Here is a 14,111-nt window from a genome sequence, read left to right as displayed (position 1 = left end):
TACTGTTTTCTCATAGCATCTATACAATTTTGCATTCTAACCAGTGCCACGCGGGGGTTTTAATTTCTCTACGTTCTCGCAGACATCTGTCATGTTTTTTGTATTTTCATAGTAAACATTGTGAGAGGTGTAAGGTGATATCTCATCGGGGTTTTGATTTGTGTTTCTCTGATGATTAGTGACATTGGGCATCTTTTCGTGTACCTGCTGGCCATTTGTATGTCTTCTTTACAAAAATGTCTTCTCAATTCTTGAGCCCACTTTTAACTGGGTTGTTAGTTTTTTTGCTATTGAGTTGTAGGAGTTTCTTACGTATTTTAAAACTTAACCCCTTATTTTATGCTAAATGAAATAAACTAGTCACAGAAAGAAAAATACTGCAGGATTCCACTTATATAAGGCATCTAAAATAGTCAAATTCATAGAATCAACGAGTGGGCTTGTATTGCCAGGGGCTGGAGGGAGGAGGAAGGGGGAGCTGCTAATCAGTGGGCATCGAGTTTCAGTGGAGCTCAAAAGAGCTGCTGTACAGCATTGCAATTGTAGCCAACAATACTGTATTGTAAGCTTAAAAACTTCAGAAGGCAGCTCTCATGTGAAGTGCTTTTTCCACCATAAAATACAGTTAAAGAAAATGAACCTCAAAAAAAGAAAGAATTCATACTGACAGTGAAAGTAAAAATAATTTTTTTGGTGCCAAGGATGAATATATTTTTTAAATTTTTTTATTTGTAACAGAATTTTTTAAAGCTGAATGGAGATTGCTTTCTCATGCACTTGTATATAAATAAACATGTTCTGTTGCTCATCCAAAAGTGAAGTAAAAAGCTGAGTAATTGCATTGAAAAAATAGAACTCACTTTATTCAACCAAGTGACCATTAAGCAGTGGCTCATGCCTGTAATCCCAGCACTTTGGGAGGCCAAGGTGGGTGGATCATGAGGTCAAGAGATTGAGATCATCCTGGCCAACATGGTGAAACCCTGTCTCTACTAAAAATACAAAAATTAGCCGGGCGTGCTGGTGCATGCCTCTAGTCCCAGCTACTCAGGAGGCTGAGGCAGGAGAATCACTTGAACCCAGGAGGCGGAGGTTGCAGTGATCCAAGATCGCACCACTGCACTTCAGCCTGGGCAGCTGAGCAAGACTCCATCTAAAAAAAAAAAAAAAAAAAGAATATGGCTAAACTGTTCTCACTGGCCAGATTTGTCTGATAATTTCTTCAGTCTTCCTTTAACCCTAATTGGATGGATACCTGACACTGAGGCAGGAGGACGAGACTGAATCTAATGAGAGGTGGCTTTTGCCGTTCTGCCAAGGAGTCTGCCACCATGCCCAATCAATACACTTGTCATGGATATGAGTTCTCCAGTATTTTTTGGCACTTTCTTCACTATTAAACAGATAATTCATTCAATAAATGTGTTTATCAAATGCTTGCTTTGCACCAGTTACTGCTGCCCTGAGAAAACAGGGTGAGTTGGAAGAGCCTGTGGGCCTCCAGTCAGTAGGGTCTGAGGTTGACAGAGGCCTGGACCAAGCAAAACTGTGGCCATCCATACCTAGGTGGTGATGCAGACACTCCCTTTTCAGACATGACCATAGTTGGTCACTTGACCAATTAGGCAAAAAATTGATTCAAGTGGAGAAATAATCAACACATTATACGTAGGTGCCTTAGACATTTTGTTTTAACTTAAGCTATAAAAACATTAGCTTTTTTCATCAATTTTGTAATACAGAGGGGAAGCCTTCTCTTTGAAGAAGAGTATCTGCCAATTGGATTTCCATGTCACCTTCTGATATGGTTTAGCTGTGTCCCCACTCAAATCTCATTTTGAATTGTAATCTGCATAATCCCATGTGTCGAGGGAGGGACGAGGTGGGAGGTGATTGGGTCGTGAGGGTGGTTTCCTCTGTGCTGTTCTTGTGATAGTGAGGGAGTTCTCACAAGATCTGATGGGTTTATAAGCATCTGGCATTTTCCCTGCTTGTGCTTCTCTCTCCTGCCGCCATGTGAAGAAGGTCCTTGCTTCCCCTTCACCTTCTGCCATGATTGTAAGTTTTGAGGTCTCCCTGGCAGAACTGCAAGTCAATTAAACCTCTTTCCTTTATGAATTGCCCAGTCTCAGGTAGTATCTTTATAGCAGTGTGAAAAGGACTAATACACCTTCCTCACACAAAGCATGCCTATAATGAGAGTTTGAATCCAGTTTCTTTAATATATGTGTTTTGTGTGTGTGTGTGTGTGTGTGCGTGTGTGTGTATACACATAGAAAGGATTATAAAAGACTTATGAAGCAGCCTGGGAGCAGATTTTTATGATTTATTCCTCATCTTTCACAGTTGTCTTGCCCACACCCAGTTGGATGGCAGTCTGTCTTAGCTACTGGCTAAATCTGTTTTCATGAGAACAACAACTTGGTGTTTGTCCGTATATTTCGTTGGTTAACCCAACATGTAACCACATGTATGAATTGAAATAACAAGTATCACTGGCATCAGTAGGTTTAAGAATAAATAAAATTGAAGATTGGTACGGATGCCGCCCCTCCACTGATGGGGGCAGTCACATATGGGTGATCAGAGAGGGACCCGCTAGCCCAAAGTTCCAGAACACATGAACGCCAGGCAGCGGATCCTCCAAATGACATGAGTGACTTTAGCTGATCCAACTCCACTTGGGAGTTGGCCAGGGGAGCATCTCTGTAGGCAAAAGGGTGTGGGGGTGGCCTGCAGGCGTGCAGAGGAGAAGACAGGATGGGTTTCTCTTGAGAAGAACACCACCATGAAGCACCAAGCAGGGGAGTTGACGGAAGACGGTCAGACATCTATGAGCAAACTAGGAAAATGTGGCTCTAGAGCAGAATTTAGAAACCTCTTTTATCATTATCTCTGTCAGTGTTTATCTCTTCTCCGAAGCTGGCAGTGATTTGAGGTCTTTTCCTTGTGGTCCGTTACCTGGCACTTGGAAAGTATCTAATATTTTTGAATGAAGGAAAGTATGTGTTCTTTTTTGTTGTTGTTGTACTGAGATTGTTGAAAGATGGTCATCCTTATACAAGTTGGGTCATAAGGAACTCTGGGTCAGTGAACTGTGGGCCACTGGATCTTGTGTGCTGCATGTCTTGGCTTACCCCAGTGAGGGCAAGTGTATAAGCTAAGATCACAGTTCAGTGCACAGTGTGATCAGCCCTCCAGGTTGAGACAGGCATCCTGGTATCTCTCAGGTATAGCTGAATAGGGAAGGTGACAGCTGTGATCTTGTTAGAAGCGAAAGATAGAAAAGCCATACTTTGTAATGAGTTTGAAGGCTTAGATTCAGAACATTCTATAAGTCAGTGTTTAGGATGGTACCCAGTGATTCCTCTTAGCGCAGTGAATTATCTCTAAGGAATAGAAACACCTAAACCATGAACATTGGAATATTTAATGTAAGAAAACAAGTCTAACCATCAGAAGCTTAGAGTTTAAGAATTATCATGTCACAGTTAATTATCAGAGTTAATATACTTCATTGATTTATTGTTATTTGGTGAATGCTATTAGTGTCTGTCATTTGCTCAATTTATCTTCATTCACTAAATAAACAAATCCTTGCCTTCTGTTTCTCTGAAAACACATGACTGTGGGTCTGCTCTGTGAGAACCACTTATACACCTTATGTCAGTTCTTGTTTTTAAGAGTTGATTTAGCTTAGCATGGTCCGCTTGCACCTGGAACTGGAAATGAGAAGCCTGTAGCATAAGCATCCCTCTTTCCTTCTCCTTCTTGGACAGCTTGGGCATGAACCACGATGATGACCACTCATCCTGCGCTGGCAGGTCCCACATCATGTCGGGAGAGTGGGTGAAAGGCCGGAACCCAAGTGACCTCTCTTGGTCCTCCTGCAGCCGAGATGACCTTGAAAACTTCCTCAAGTAAGTCCTGGAATTATTCTATAGGATGAATGCAATCAGAAGTACTTCCAAAAGACAAAAGTATTGGAGTCTCAGCAAGTGTGAAGTGGAGAAACGACTCTCTTTTGGGATTTGCATCTAGCCTCAAGAGGCAGTCAGCGCAGAGTGTCCTACAATGGCAAGAACATCTCCCGCGTGCGCATCTGCTCCAGCGATGGGCGCACAGTGGGTGATCATTACGTAATTGCCAATCGATTGAAATATCAGCATAGTTACCCTGTCTTGAAAAGAAACCATTTGGTTCCTCTGCAGTGGTCACCACCTTGGGGCGCCCCTGGGCTGCTGCAGAATGGAGCATTTCCTGGTGTGGAGACGGAGGCTGCTTCCCTAGAGGGAGTGAATTTGCTGGGGGTTGCGGGGTGGGTTTGCTGACCTTCCTCACCTCTGGGGAGGGGAGGGCTGTGTTTATCTCACTGCTACTTTCTTCTCAGAAGGTGTCTGCACCCTTCCATTCTCAGATTTCTGTGGAAGAATCGGCCATCTGGTTTTAGACCTTTGTCAAACAGTTTATACCCATGGATGGGGCGGGTCCCTTAGTGTCAAGACCTCAGGGTTGAATTTACAGAGTGACTGTGCAGACCCTGGTCACTGAACTACTTAGCCGTATTAATTCAGGCACCCTGGGAGACAGCAGTGAGTTGGCGAGTCTCACCTGCAGATGGAGCTTCTCAGTCCAGTAACACGTTCAAGTACCTGGTGAATTCAGGATGTAGTGGCAAAGGGGCCATCCCAGGTCTTTTTTCATGACGTTCCCTGTTGATGGGGATATTGTTCAGTGGTAAACCAGCTTAAAAATGCACTCATTACTTTTAATGTAGTCCACTTCCCACTGAGTATTTGATACCACAGATCTTAAGAAATGCTGTAAGTCCCTCGATGTTATTTCGCTTTACCCACAAGGGTCATGGTGACAAGATGGAGTGGGTTGGTTGGTTGGTTTATTTGTTTGTTTGTTTGTTTTTTGAGATGGAGTCTCACTCTGTCTCCCAGGCTGGAATGCAGTGGCGCGATCTTGGCTCGCTACAACCTCTGCCTCCCGGGTTCAAGCGATTCTCCTGCCTCAGCCTCCCCAGTAGCTGGGATTATAGGCATGCGCCATCACACCCAGCTAATTTTTGTATTTTTAGTAGAGATGAGGTTTTGCCATGTTGGCCAGGCTGGTCTTGAACTCCTGATCCCAGGTGATCTTCCTGCCTCGGCCTCCCAAAGTGCTGGGATTATATGTGTGAGCTACCACACCTGGCCAAGATGGGGTGTTTTTATTTGCTCACGTACATAGCACTGGTCCCACTGGTGAGAAGTATTGTGTGTCTGAGCCCAGAAGAAGTAAACCAGGATCAGTCTGTGTGTCTCGTGTTCATGCAACTTTTTCCTTAATAATGTTGGCAAGTGGCTGGGTTTTCTGCCTTAAACCATCTGCCTTTAGAAATTGAGAAATAAAAGCATTGTAGTAAGTAACCTCCTTTAGAGCCAGAGCCTCGCAATCCCTAGTTCACTTATTCATTTATTTATTTATGAGTCAGAGTCTCACTCTCTCACCCAGGCTGGAGTTCAGTGGCGCAGTCTTGGCTCACTGCAACCTCAGCCTCCCGAGTTCAAGCAGTTCTCCTGCTTCAGCCTTCCAAGTAGCTGGGACTACAGGTGGGACTACAACCATGCCTGGCTAATTTTTGTGTTTTTAGTAGAGACGGGAGTTTCCCCATATTGGCCAGGCTGGTCTCGAACTCCTGACCGCAAGTGATCCACCCACCTCAGCCTCCCAAAGTGCTGGGATTATTGGCGTGAGCCCCCGAACCCAGCCCCCAGTTCACTCTTTTAGAGATGCACCTCTCATTGTAAATTAATGCTCCCACCCCAGTTGAAATCCTGAAGTCCTTGGCAGGTATTGCCAGTGGCTTTCAGGGACAGTGTGGTCAAGTGAAACACCGAGGCGCCACAAGCACTCGAAGAGAACCTGAAGAGTCGGAAATAAGCACTTTGATTTTATGTAAAGTAAAACAAGTCTAACTTGTTCTTTATTCATGATAGTATTTGCTCAAAGCCATAGTCTAAGAAGATATGATAATCTATTCCAAAATCATTTTCATCAAAGAAAGCTTTCAAACTCCCCAATAAAAGTCCATCAGCCTCGTGGATGTCATTCCTACGCCCCTCCCGAGTCTCCAGGTTCTTATTGCCTTCAGAGCGAAGATTCACATTTGGCCATGTAGAAAAAGGAATGCACAGCAAAAAAGCGCAGTCCGTGTGTCCAGTGCTTGCGTCCTTTTTCTGTAAAGAACGTAGAGGTGCCTCCTTCTCAGTGACTGAAAACTCAAAATAAAACAAAACAAAACAAAACAAAAACCTAGGCAGCACATTTGCAAGTCACCTTGCCTCTCGGCTGTTTCAGGTCAAAAGTCAGCACCTGCTTGCAAGTCACGGACCCCAGAAGCCAGCACACGGTACGCCTCCCGCACAAGCTGCCAGGCATGCACTACAGTGCCAACGAGCAGTGCCAGATCCTGTTTGGCACCAACGCCACCTTCTGCAGAAACATGGAGGTAAGCAGCCCTGGGAGGACTGGCTCGGGACAGAGCATGGGTCCAGCCCTCCCGCAGCAGTTCTGGCTTCTGCTGGAGGACATGGGCATTCACACTCAGCACATGCACATACACACACAAGCACACGTATACATGTATGCACACATGTTTGGCACACATATACATATATATGCACACACACGTTCGCATACAGAGACATGCATAAACACACCCTCACAGGCATTTGCACATGTGCACCCCATATAGCCATACGCACATACACACCTACACATGCAATTGCAGGCACATGTCTACACACAGTCCCCCACACGGGCACTTTTGCAGGGGAATGCGTCAGGGTTACCACTGACTCCGGTAGCCTAATATTTTAATATGCAACACTTAGGACACTAGAGACGCAGGACACTGTCACCTGACTTCAAACCCTGCATGGATAAACAAGAGGGTTAAAACTATTAAACATTTGAGCATATCAAATTGGGAAAATCTAACAAGTAATAAATTGATTATATGATAATAACCCCATTAAACAGTTACCGCTTATTGAACATTACCTATGTGTTTGGTACTAACGCTTCCAACATGTATGATCCCAATTAGTCATCACCATAGCTCCCGAGATCCTGTCCATGGTTTCCAGATGACAACACCGAGTCAAAGTAAGCAAACATTCAAAATGGCTTGGTTGGTAGGTAGTAGAGCGAGGATTTGCCCTCAAGTCTCATTCACCCCTGAGTGCACACTTTTTCACCATGATGCACACACCAAGGTCCGTGGCTTGACTGGTTTTATGGGTGGGGGGTGCCAAGAGGGGCATGTGGGTACCCAGGGCAGGACATTCTCCATGCCTGTGGCCATCTATGTAGCAGACAGGGAAGGCCCTGGCCACAGGGGAAGGCCAGGAGCCTGTGGTCCACCTGGCCCTGGCAGTGACAGGACTAGGGGAGCAGAGCCTGCATCATCCTGTAGAGAGAGAGGACAGAAATAGGGGAGCCAGCTAGGGGTATGAGGAACTCAGCAGCTAGGCAGCAGGTGGTCAGCCTGAGGAAGGGCTGTCCCAGCACTGGCATTCAGAAGCACACCTGGTCCCAAGGAGGATGTGTGGATGGCTGGGCAGGTTCCTGGAGCAAGCACTTGGGAGCAGCACCAAGGCACACACGTACATGCAGGCTGCCTCCAGAATGCAGTCCCAGTGCCCATTAGCCCGAACTCCTGGAGACAGATGCTGCCTCTTGAGTGCTTCCTGTCTAAGTATAAGTTAGTTTAGGAAATTGGGGCACAACCTACAGGTGGAGCATTGCCTGCCATCTTTGGGGTCGCAAAAAAGGGCAGCTCCTTAAAACCAGGCTGTTGCCTCCTGCTGGCTGTTTCCCCAAAGGACGTTTATCCACACCGTAGTGCTGATTCTGCCCTGCCATTCCCCTGGGGAGCATGCCTGCAAGGGTCCCCTCCAGAGACTAATGGGAAGCTGTCACCCATGTCAGCCTCCCACTGGATGCCTGTACCTCCCACTCCAAGAAGCAGGGTTGAAGGACACCTTCATGGGGAGATGTGATGAGCCCTAGGATGTGATTGTCCCCAGCATCCTGCAGCAGTGTCCAAACTCACCATCAGCCACTGTGTGGCTTCAGCGTGAAGGCTCTCATGCACATACACAGTGCCTGCCAAGAGGCACCCTGTCTGCCTCTTCAGTCCCTACAGTGCATGGATGCTACAGAGATACCAGGAAAGAGCAGGTTTCAGGGAGTCCCTTGATGATGTGGAGACAGCATGAGATTGTGTGGATGGGATAACCAGGGAGGACGTCACGCAGAGAAACAGGCCCCAGACACCGGGAGTGGGGAAGTGGATAGTGCCCAGCTGAGCCAAGAGACAGAGTGCTCACTCTGCCCACTCTGGAGTCCTCCACCAGTGAGATGTGGCAGGCCAGGCTGAGCTGGTCCTACAGGGCAGGATTAAGTGGGGTGGGGGCTGGGCAGAGACTGCCTACTGCCTGAGAGCTGGAGCTGTTTTCCCTTCTAGGAGCCAAGCACTTGCATCCCCATTGGATGAGGAGGGACAGAGGGGGGGAGACACTTATACTGGGGACTCACAGTCTCCCAGGCTGGACTTTGTCCTTGCACTGTCACACACAACCCCGACTGCAACCCCAAAGGCAAGGGCTTTTAAACCCATTTTAACAGATGAGAATATAGAAGCTAAGAGAGATTAGGAAACAAGCCAGGCTCACCCAGCTGGAAAGACGTGGGCTGGAAGGCAAGCCCAGGGATATCTGTTACTGAGGGAGGAAAGGAAAGCTACTGGCATTCAAAGACAGACCCCAAAGAGAGGAGGCAGGGGATGTAGTATTTTATTTTCCTTCAGAATCATCTTTTCATTAGAGGAATTCAATTAGAGGGCAACAAGCAATGATTCGCTCAGCTTTGTGACTCCTTTCTCCCTAGAAGCTCAAAATCCAAATGCATATCAAGTGAGATCTTCCCATGTGCCTGTTACATTGAAGCTGAACATTTATTCCTGGGCTCCCAAGGAACTGCAAAATATGTTTTCCTGCTTGCTTTTTGCCCTGAGAGTTTCACCAGCAATATAATAAATGTGTGTTTTCCTCTCCAATAACTAGCAGAAAGGATTTCTTAGGGGAGTGATGGAATGACAGTCCCCTTGATGGCCACCAGCCTCAGCTGGTCAGTGGTGATTGTCCTGCTTGCAAGGCTAGTGACACTTGCTTTAGAGGAATCTGACTGTGGGGTAGCAGTGACTGCACACTGGAGAAAATGTCACGATTGTTAGAAACAAATGCTTGTTCCTCAGTGCCGAAAAGAAGAACGAGTGCTCAAAGAATTTTCTCAGCAAAAGATAGAAAGTGTCACTCGTGGATGGAGCAATGGCAAGAATACACCTGAGCAAGGGAGGGGAAGGGGTTCTTATTCCTGTCGCAGGTAGCCCCTACTGCTGTGTCATTCCCCTTTTGGCTAGGGTTGGACCGCACAGTCTAAGCTAATTCCGATTGGCTATTTTAAAGAGAGCAAGAGTATGAGCCAGAGTGGCGAGGTGAGCAGTTTGGCAGGAAAGATGGTTAGAAACAGGGAACTAAAAACTAAAGGTGACTTAGGTTAGAGCAGGTGACCAGGGGTGACTCAGGTCAAAGCAGGTGACCAGGGGAACAGATGTGAACTACTGATTAAAACTGGTGGAAAAGGTTGTTTACGGAAACTATGAGGCAGTTAAACTAAAATGGAGGACAAAGAACTGAACATACTGACATACTGATTCTTTGAAGAGAAATCTAGAACTCACTCTCTCCAACACACTGATACTCATTTGGGGAAGAAAATGCAGAAGACCAGATGCTTCCCTGTGAACCCTTTGAGAACCAAGGACTTGGGGCATGCTGCCCTAGGCCTGGGACATGTATCAGTCAAGTCCAGGTGAAGACAGTGCCACACTTCAGGGCTCCAGGCCCTGCTCTATCAACAGTCTGCACCTTCCCTGCTTTTGTAGGGTTGTGTGTAGGTTTTGCCTGTGCTGTGGTTGATGTTGGGTGTGGCAGGAGAGGGTACATATGCTGTTATCCCTCAATTCTTCCGTGCAATGCTGCCTTGTTGGTGCGGGTGTGTGCCCCCTCCCTTCTTCCTTCTGGGCCTCATCCTGCCCTATGGTCCCCTGCACTTACTCTGTTCCACCTGTACTGGTTCTCCTGTTCTTCTTGGACCTGAGCAGGGACACACTTGCTTCGTGCTGGCTGTTTCCTCCTCCCTGCCACTCTTCTCCCAGGTATCCGCATAACTAATTCCCTCATCTTTTTTGATTCTGTTTTTTTTTTGTTTTTTGTTTTGTTTTTAAATATAAACTTCTTAATGAGGCCTACCCTGACCACCCTCTTTAAGATGACAGTCTAGTACCCTCCCCTGTCCACCTGTGCAGCTTTCACATCTCCTAATTCATTAAAGGAAAGCCCTTCTTTCAGATACTTACCATCTTTTAATATACTCTGTAGCTCACCTTTTGATTGTAGCTATACCTGTATCTCCTTCTTCTAGATTATAAACCCTTCCAGGGCAGCAATCTTTGCTTGTGCTCACCAGTGTTTCTCAACTGCCTTGAGCAGTACCTGGCACATAGTAGGTGCTCATTAAGTATGTGTTGTGCTGAGACCCAGACATGACCCTAACAGCAGATTTGTTAAACCTTCCTTATGTGGCTTCCTCAGCTGTTGATGAACTTGTGGAATAGCTCAGATTTGAGGAAGAAACCGTTAGAGACCTCCCTGTGCAATGTATTACTTTATAAGCCTGATTTCACATTTTTCCTCTGGTTCACCAACGTAACACATAAGACCTTGTCATTTTTCTTGCAGGGGTTCATATAAACCATTTTCATGGCTTCTTCCAAGGACAAGAAGCCATTCAAGGTAGTGCAAAGAGTCTGGCAGTGAGTGACTTGCCAGCTGGTTCCTAGAGATCATCTCTCTCAATGCCTTAGAGTCTTCATTAGTAAATCCTCAGGCTTCTGGTCAGTTAATACATGACAAGTACAGGGAACTGGGTCTGTCAATAAGGTTGGTGCCCAATAGGGAGATACTACCTTTCTGGATAACACCGATTCCCATCTGTGAAGGGACAGAGCTAATTTATCTGTACATCTCCAGAATAAGCATTTCTCTATATTGAACTCCTGGGAGATATGGAAAATTAAGCATCATTTAAAACCTGTATTGTTCATGCAGCCAGAGACCCACCGGAGCCAATCAGAAAGGCCTTTTAATCTAGTGCCATAATTGACTTTTATAGCCATTATTTCTCTTTCATGCCCTTGCGGACTGAAATGGATATCATGTAATGAAATGATCACAGTCCTAACGTTGCTTTTAAATTTCTCATCCCAACTTTTGCTTTCAGCCAAGAGGGTGTAACAAGGGCCAGATTTATTTTCCTTATGAAACAAATAAAAAAACACAGGTAAAATTTATGAAACAATGATTTCCAAGCAGCAAACACCTGTGATCCTTGAGAGATGTGAAATAAGTGAGGTGAGCCCTGTAATTATCCTGTCCTATGGCCTGGGCAGTCTCCAGGCAGTGGCACAGGGAGGGAGAGCTGCAGAAGAGCAGCTCTGAGTCCTCCTGAGTTGAGGAAACAGAGCTGGTTGTACAGGGAAGCTAAGGCAGCTAGAGTTCACAAGGCAGAGGACCACTGGAGAAAGAGCTGCAGAGAGAACTGGGAATCTGCAGAGTCCCCTGTGAATGTTCAGTTTAGTGGTCAGCAGAGGTGTGTGAAAAACTACCCAAGGCCAGGAAAAGAACCATCTAAAAGAGTTAGAGGGAAGACTCTCTGGAGCTCACACAGTCACCAAGTAGGGCACAAGAGGGTTTTCCTTCAGTAACACGGAAAATTAGCCCCACGCTAAATGCTGATCTGGTCCCATATAATAAAGCTTAAAACCAACATCTCAAAGGATCAAACTATTTCCAAGTAATTTAACCCAGTCCTAGAACAAAGCTCAGATACATTTGTAGAAGTACAAAACTATTTATCACTCAATAAAATAAAATCACAATGTCTAGCATCAAATAAAAAACTTCCAGGCACGCAAAGAAGCAGGAAAATATATCCACCATAATGAGGGGGAAAATAAATCAATCAAAATCAACCTAGTAATGACACAGGTGAGATAATTACCTGTGTCAAGGACATTAGAACAGGAATTATGATGATATGTCAGGTTGAGGCAGCAGAAGATTAAACATATTAAGTAGAAACATGGAAGATATCTATTTTAAAAAGATAACTACAAACCACTGCTCAGTGAAATAAAAGAGGACACAAACAAATGGAAGAACATACCATGCTCATGGATAGGAAGAATCAATATCGTGAAAATGGCCATACTGCCCAAGGTTATTTATAGATTCAATGCCATCCCCATCAAGCTACCAATGAGTTTCTTCACAGAATTGGAAAAAACTGCTTTAAAGTCCTATGGAACCAAAAAAGAGCCCACATCTCCAAGACAATCCTAAGTCAAAAGAACAAAGCTGGAGGCATCACGCTACCTGACTTCAAACTATACTACAAGGCTACAGTAACCAAAACAGCATGGTACTGGTACCAAAACAGAGATATAGACCAATGGAACAGAACAGAGTCCTCAGAAATAATACCACACATCTACAGCCATCTGATCTTTGACAAACCTGACAGAAACAAGAAATGGGGAAAGGATTCCCTATTTAATAAATGGTGCTGGGAAAACTGGCTAGCCATAAGTAGAAAGCTGAAACTGGATCCTTTCCTTACTCCTTATACGAAAATTAATTCAAGATGGATTAGAGACTTAAATGTTAGACCTAATACCATAAAAATCCTAGAAGAAAACCTAGGTAGTACCATTCAGGACATAGGCATGGGCAAAGACTTCATGTCTAAAACACCAAAAGCAATGGCAGCAAAAGCCAAAATTGACAAATGGGATCTAATTAAACTAAAGAGCTTCTGCACAGCAAAAGAAACTACCATCAGAGTGAACAGGCAACCTACAGAATGGGAGAAAATTTTTGCAATCTACTCATCTGATAAAGGGCTAATATCCAGAACCTACAAAGAACTCAATCAAATTTACAAGAAAAAAAACAAACAACCCCATCAAAAAGTGGGCAAAGGATATGAACAGACATTTCTCAAAAGAAGACATTCATACAGCCAACAGACACATGAAAAAATGCTCATCATCACTGGCCATCAGAGAAATGCAAATCAAAACCACAATGAGATACCATCTCACACCAGTTAGAATGGCAATCATTAAAAAGTCAGGAAACAACAGGTGCTGGAGAGGATGTGGAGAAATAGGAACACTTTTACACTGTTGGTGGGACTGTAAACTAGTTCAACCATTATGGAAAACAGTATGGAGATTCCTCAAGGATCTAGAACTAGATGTACCATATGACCCAGCCATCCCATTACTGGGTATATACCCAAAGGATTATAAATCATGCTGCTCTAAAGACACATGCACACGTATGTTTATTGCGGCACTATTCACAATAGCAAAGACTTGGAATCAACCCAAATGTCCATCAGTGACAGACTGGATTAAGAAAATGTGGCACATATACACCATGGAATACTATGCAGCCATAAAAAAGGATGAGTTTGTGTCCTTTGTAGGGACATGGATGCAGCTGGAAACCATCATTCTTAGCAAACTATCACAAGAACAGAAAACCAAACACTGCATGTTCTCACTCATAGGTGGGAACTGAACAATGAGATCACTCGGACTCGGGAAGGGGAACATCACACACCGGGGCCTATCATGGGGAGGGGGGAGGGGGGAGGGATTGCATTGGGAGTTATACCTGATGTAAATGACGAGTTGATGGGTGCTGATGAGTTGATGGGTGCAGCACAGCAACATGGCACAAGTATACATATGTAACAAACCTGCACGTTATGCACATGTACCCTAGAACTTAAAGTATAATAATAATAAATAAATAAATAAAAAATGAAAGAAGCTAAAAAAAAAAAAAAAAAAGATGGAGTTTCTTGGAGGGAAAACTACAATATCTTAAATGAAAGATACCCTGAATGTGATTGATGGCAAATTA

At 44.8% G+C, this 14,111-nt stretch overlaps 1 protein-coding gene across 1 annotated transcript in view; it reads left to right on the top strand.

Annotated features, from left to right (window-relative positions):
• ADAMTS17 (ADAM metallopeptidase with thrombospondin type 1 motif 17) overlaps positions 1–14,111 on the top strand; it is a 370,865-nt gene that overhangs the window by 189,937 nt on the left and 166,817 nt on the right. The window contains exons 9-10 of the mRNA XM_025392032.1: positions 3,780–3,920; positions 6,349–6,499. Of these exons, the coding sequence (XP_025247817.1) occupies positions 3,780–3,920; positions 6,349–6,499 (292 nt within the window). The remainder of the gene's footprint in view (positions 1–3,779; positions 3,921–6,348; positions 6,500–14,111) is intronic.

This window comes from Theropithecus gelada, chromosome 7b, assembly GCF_003255815.1.
Source record: "Theropithecus gelada isolate Dixy chromosome 7b, Tgel_1.0, whole genome shotgun sequence".
Classification (NCBI taxonomy): domain Eukaryota; kingdom Metazoa; phylum Chordata; class Mammalia; order Primates; family Cercopithecidae; genus Theropithecus; species Theropithecus gelada.
The sequence above is the reverse complement of the archived record's forward strand: the minus strand, read 5'-3'. Positions and strand labels throughout refer to the sequence as shown.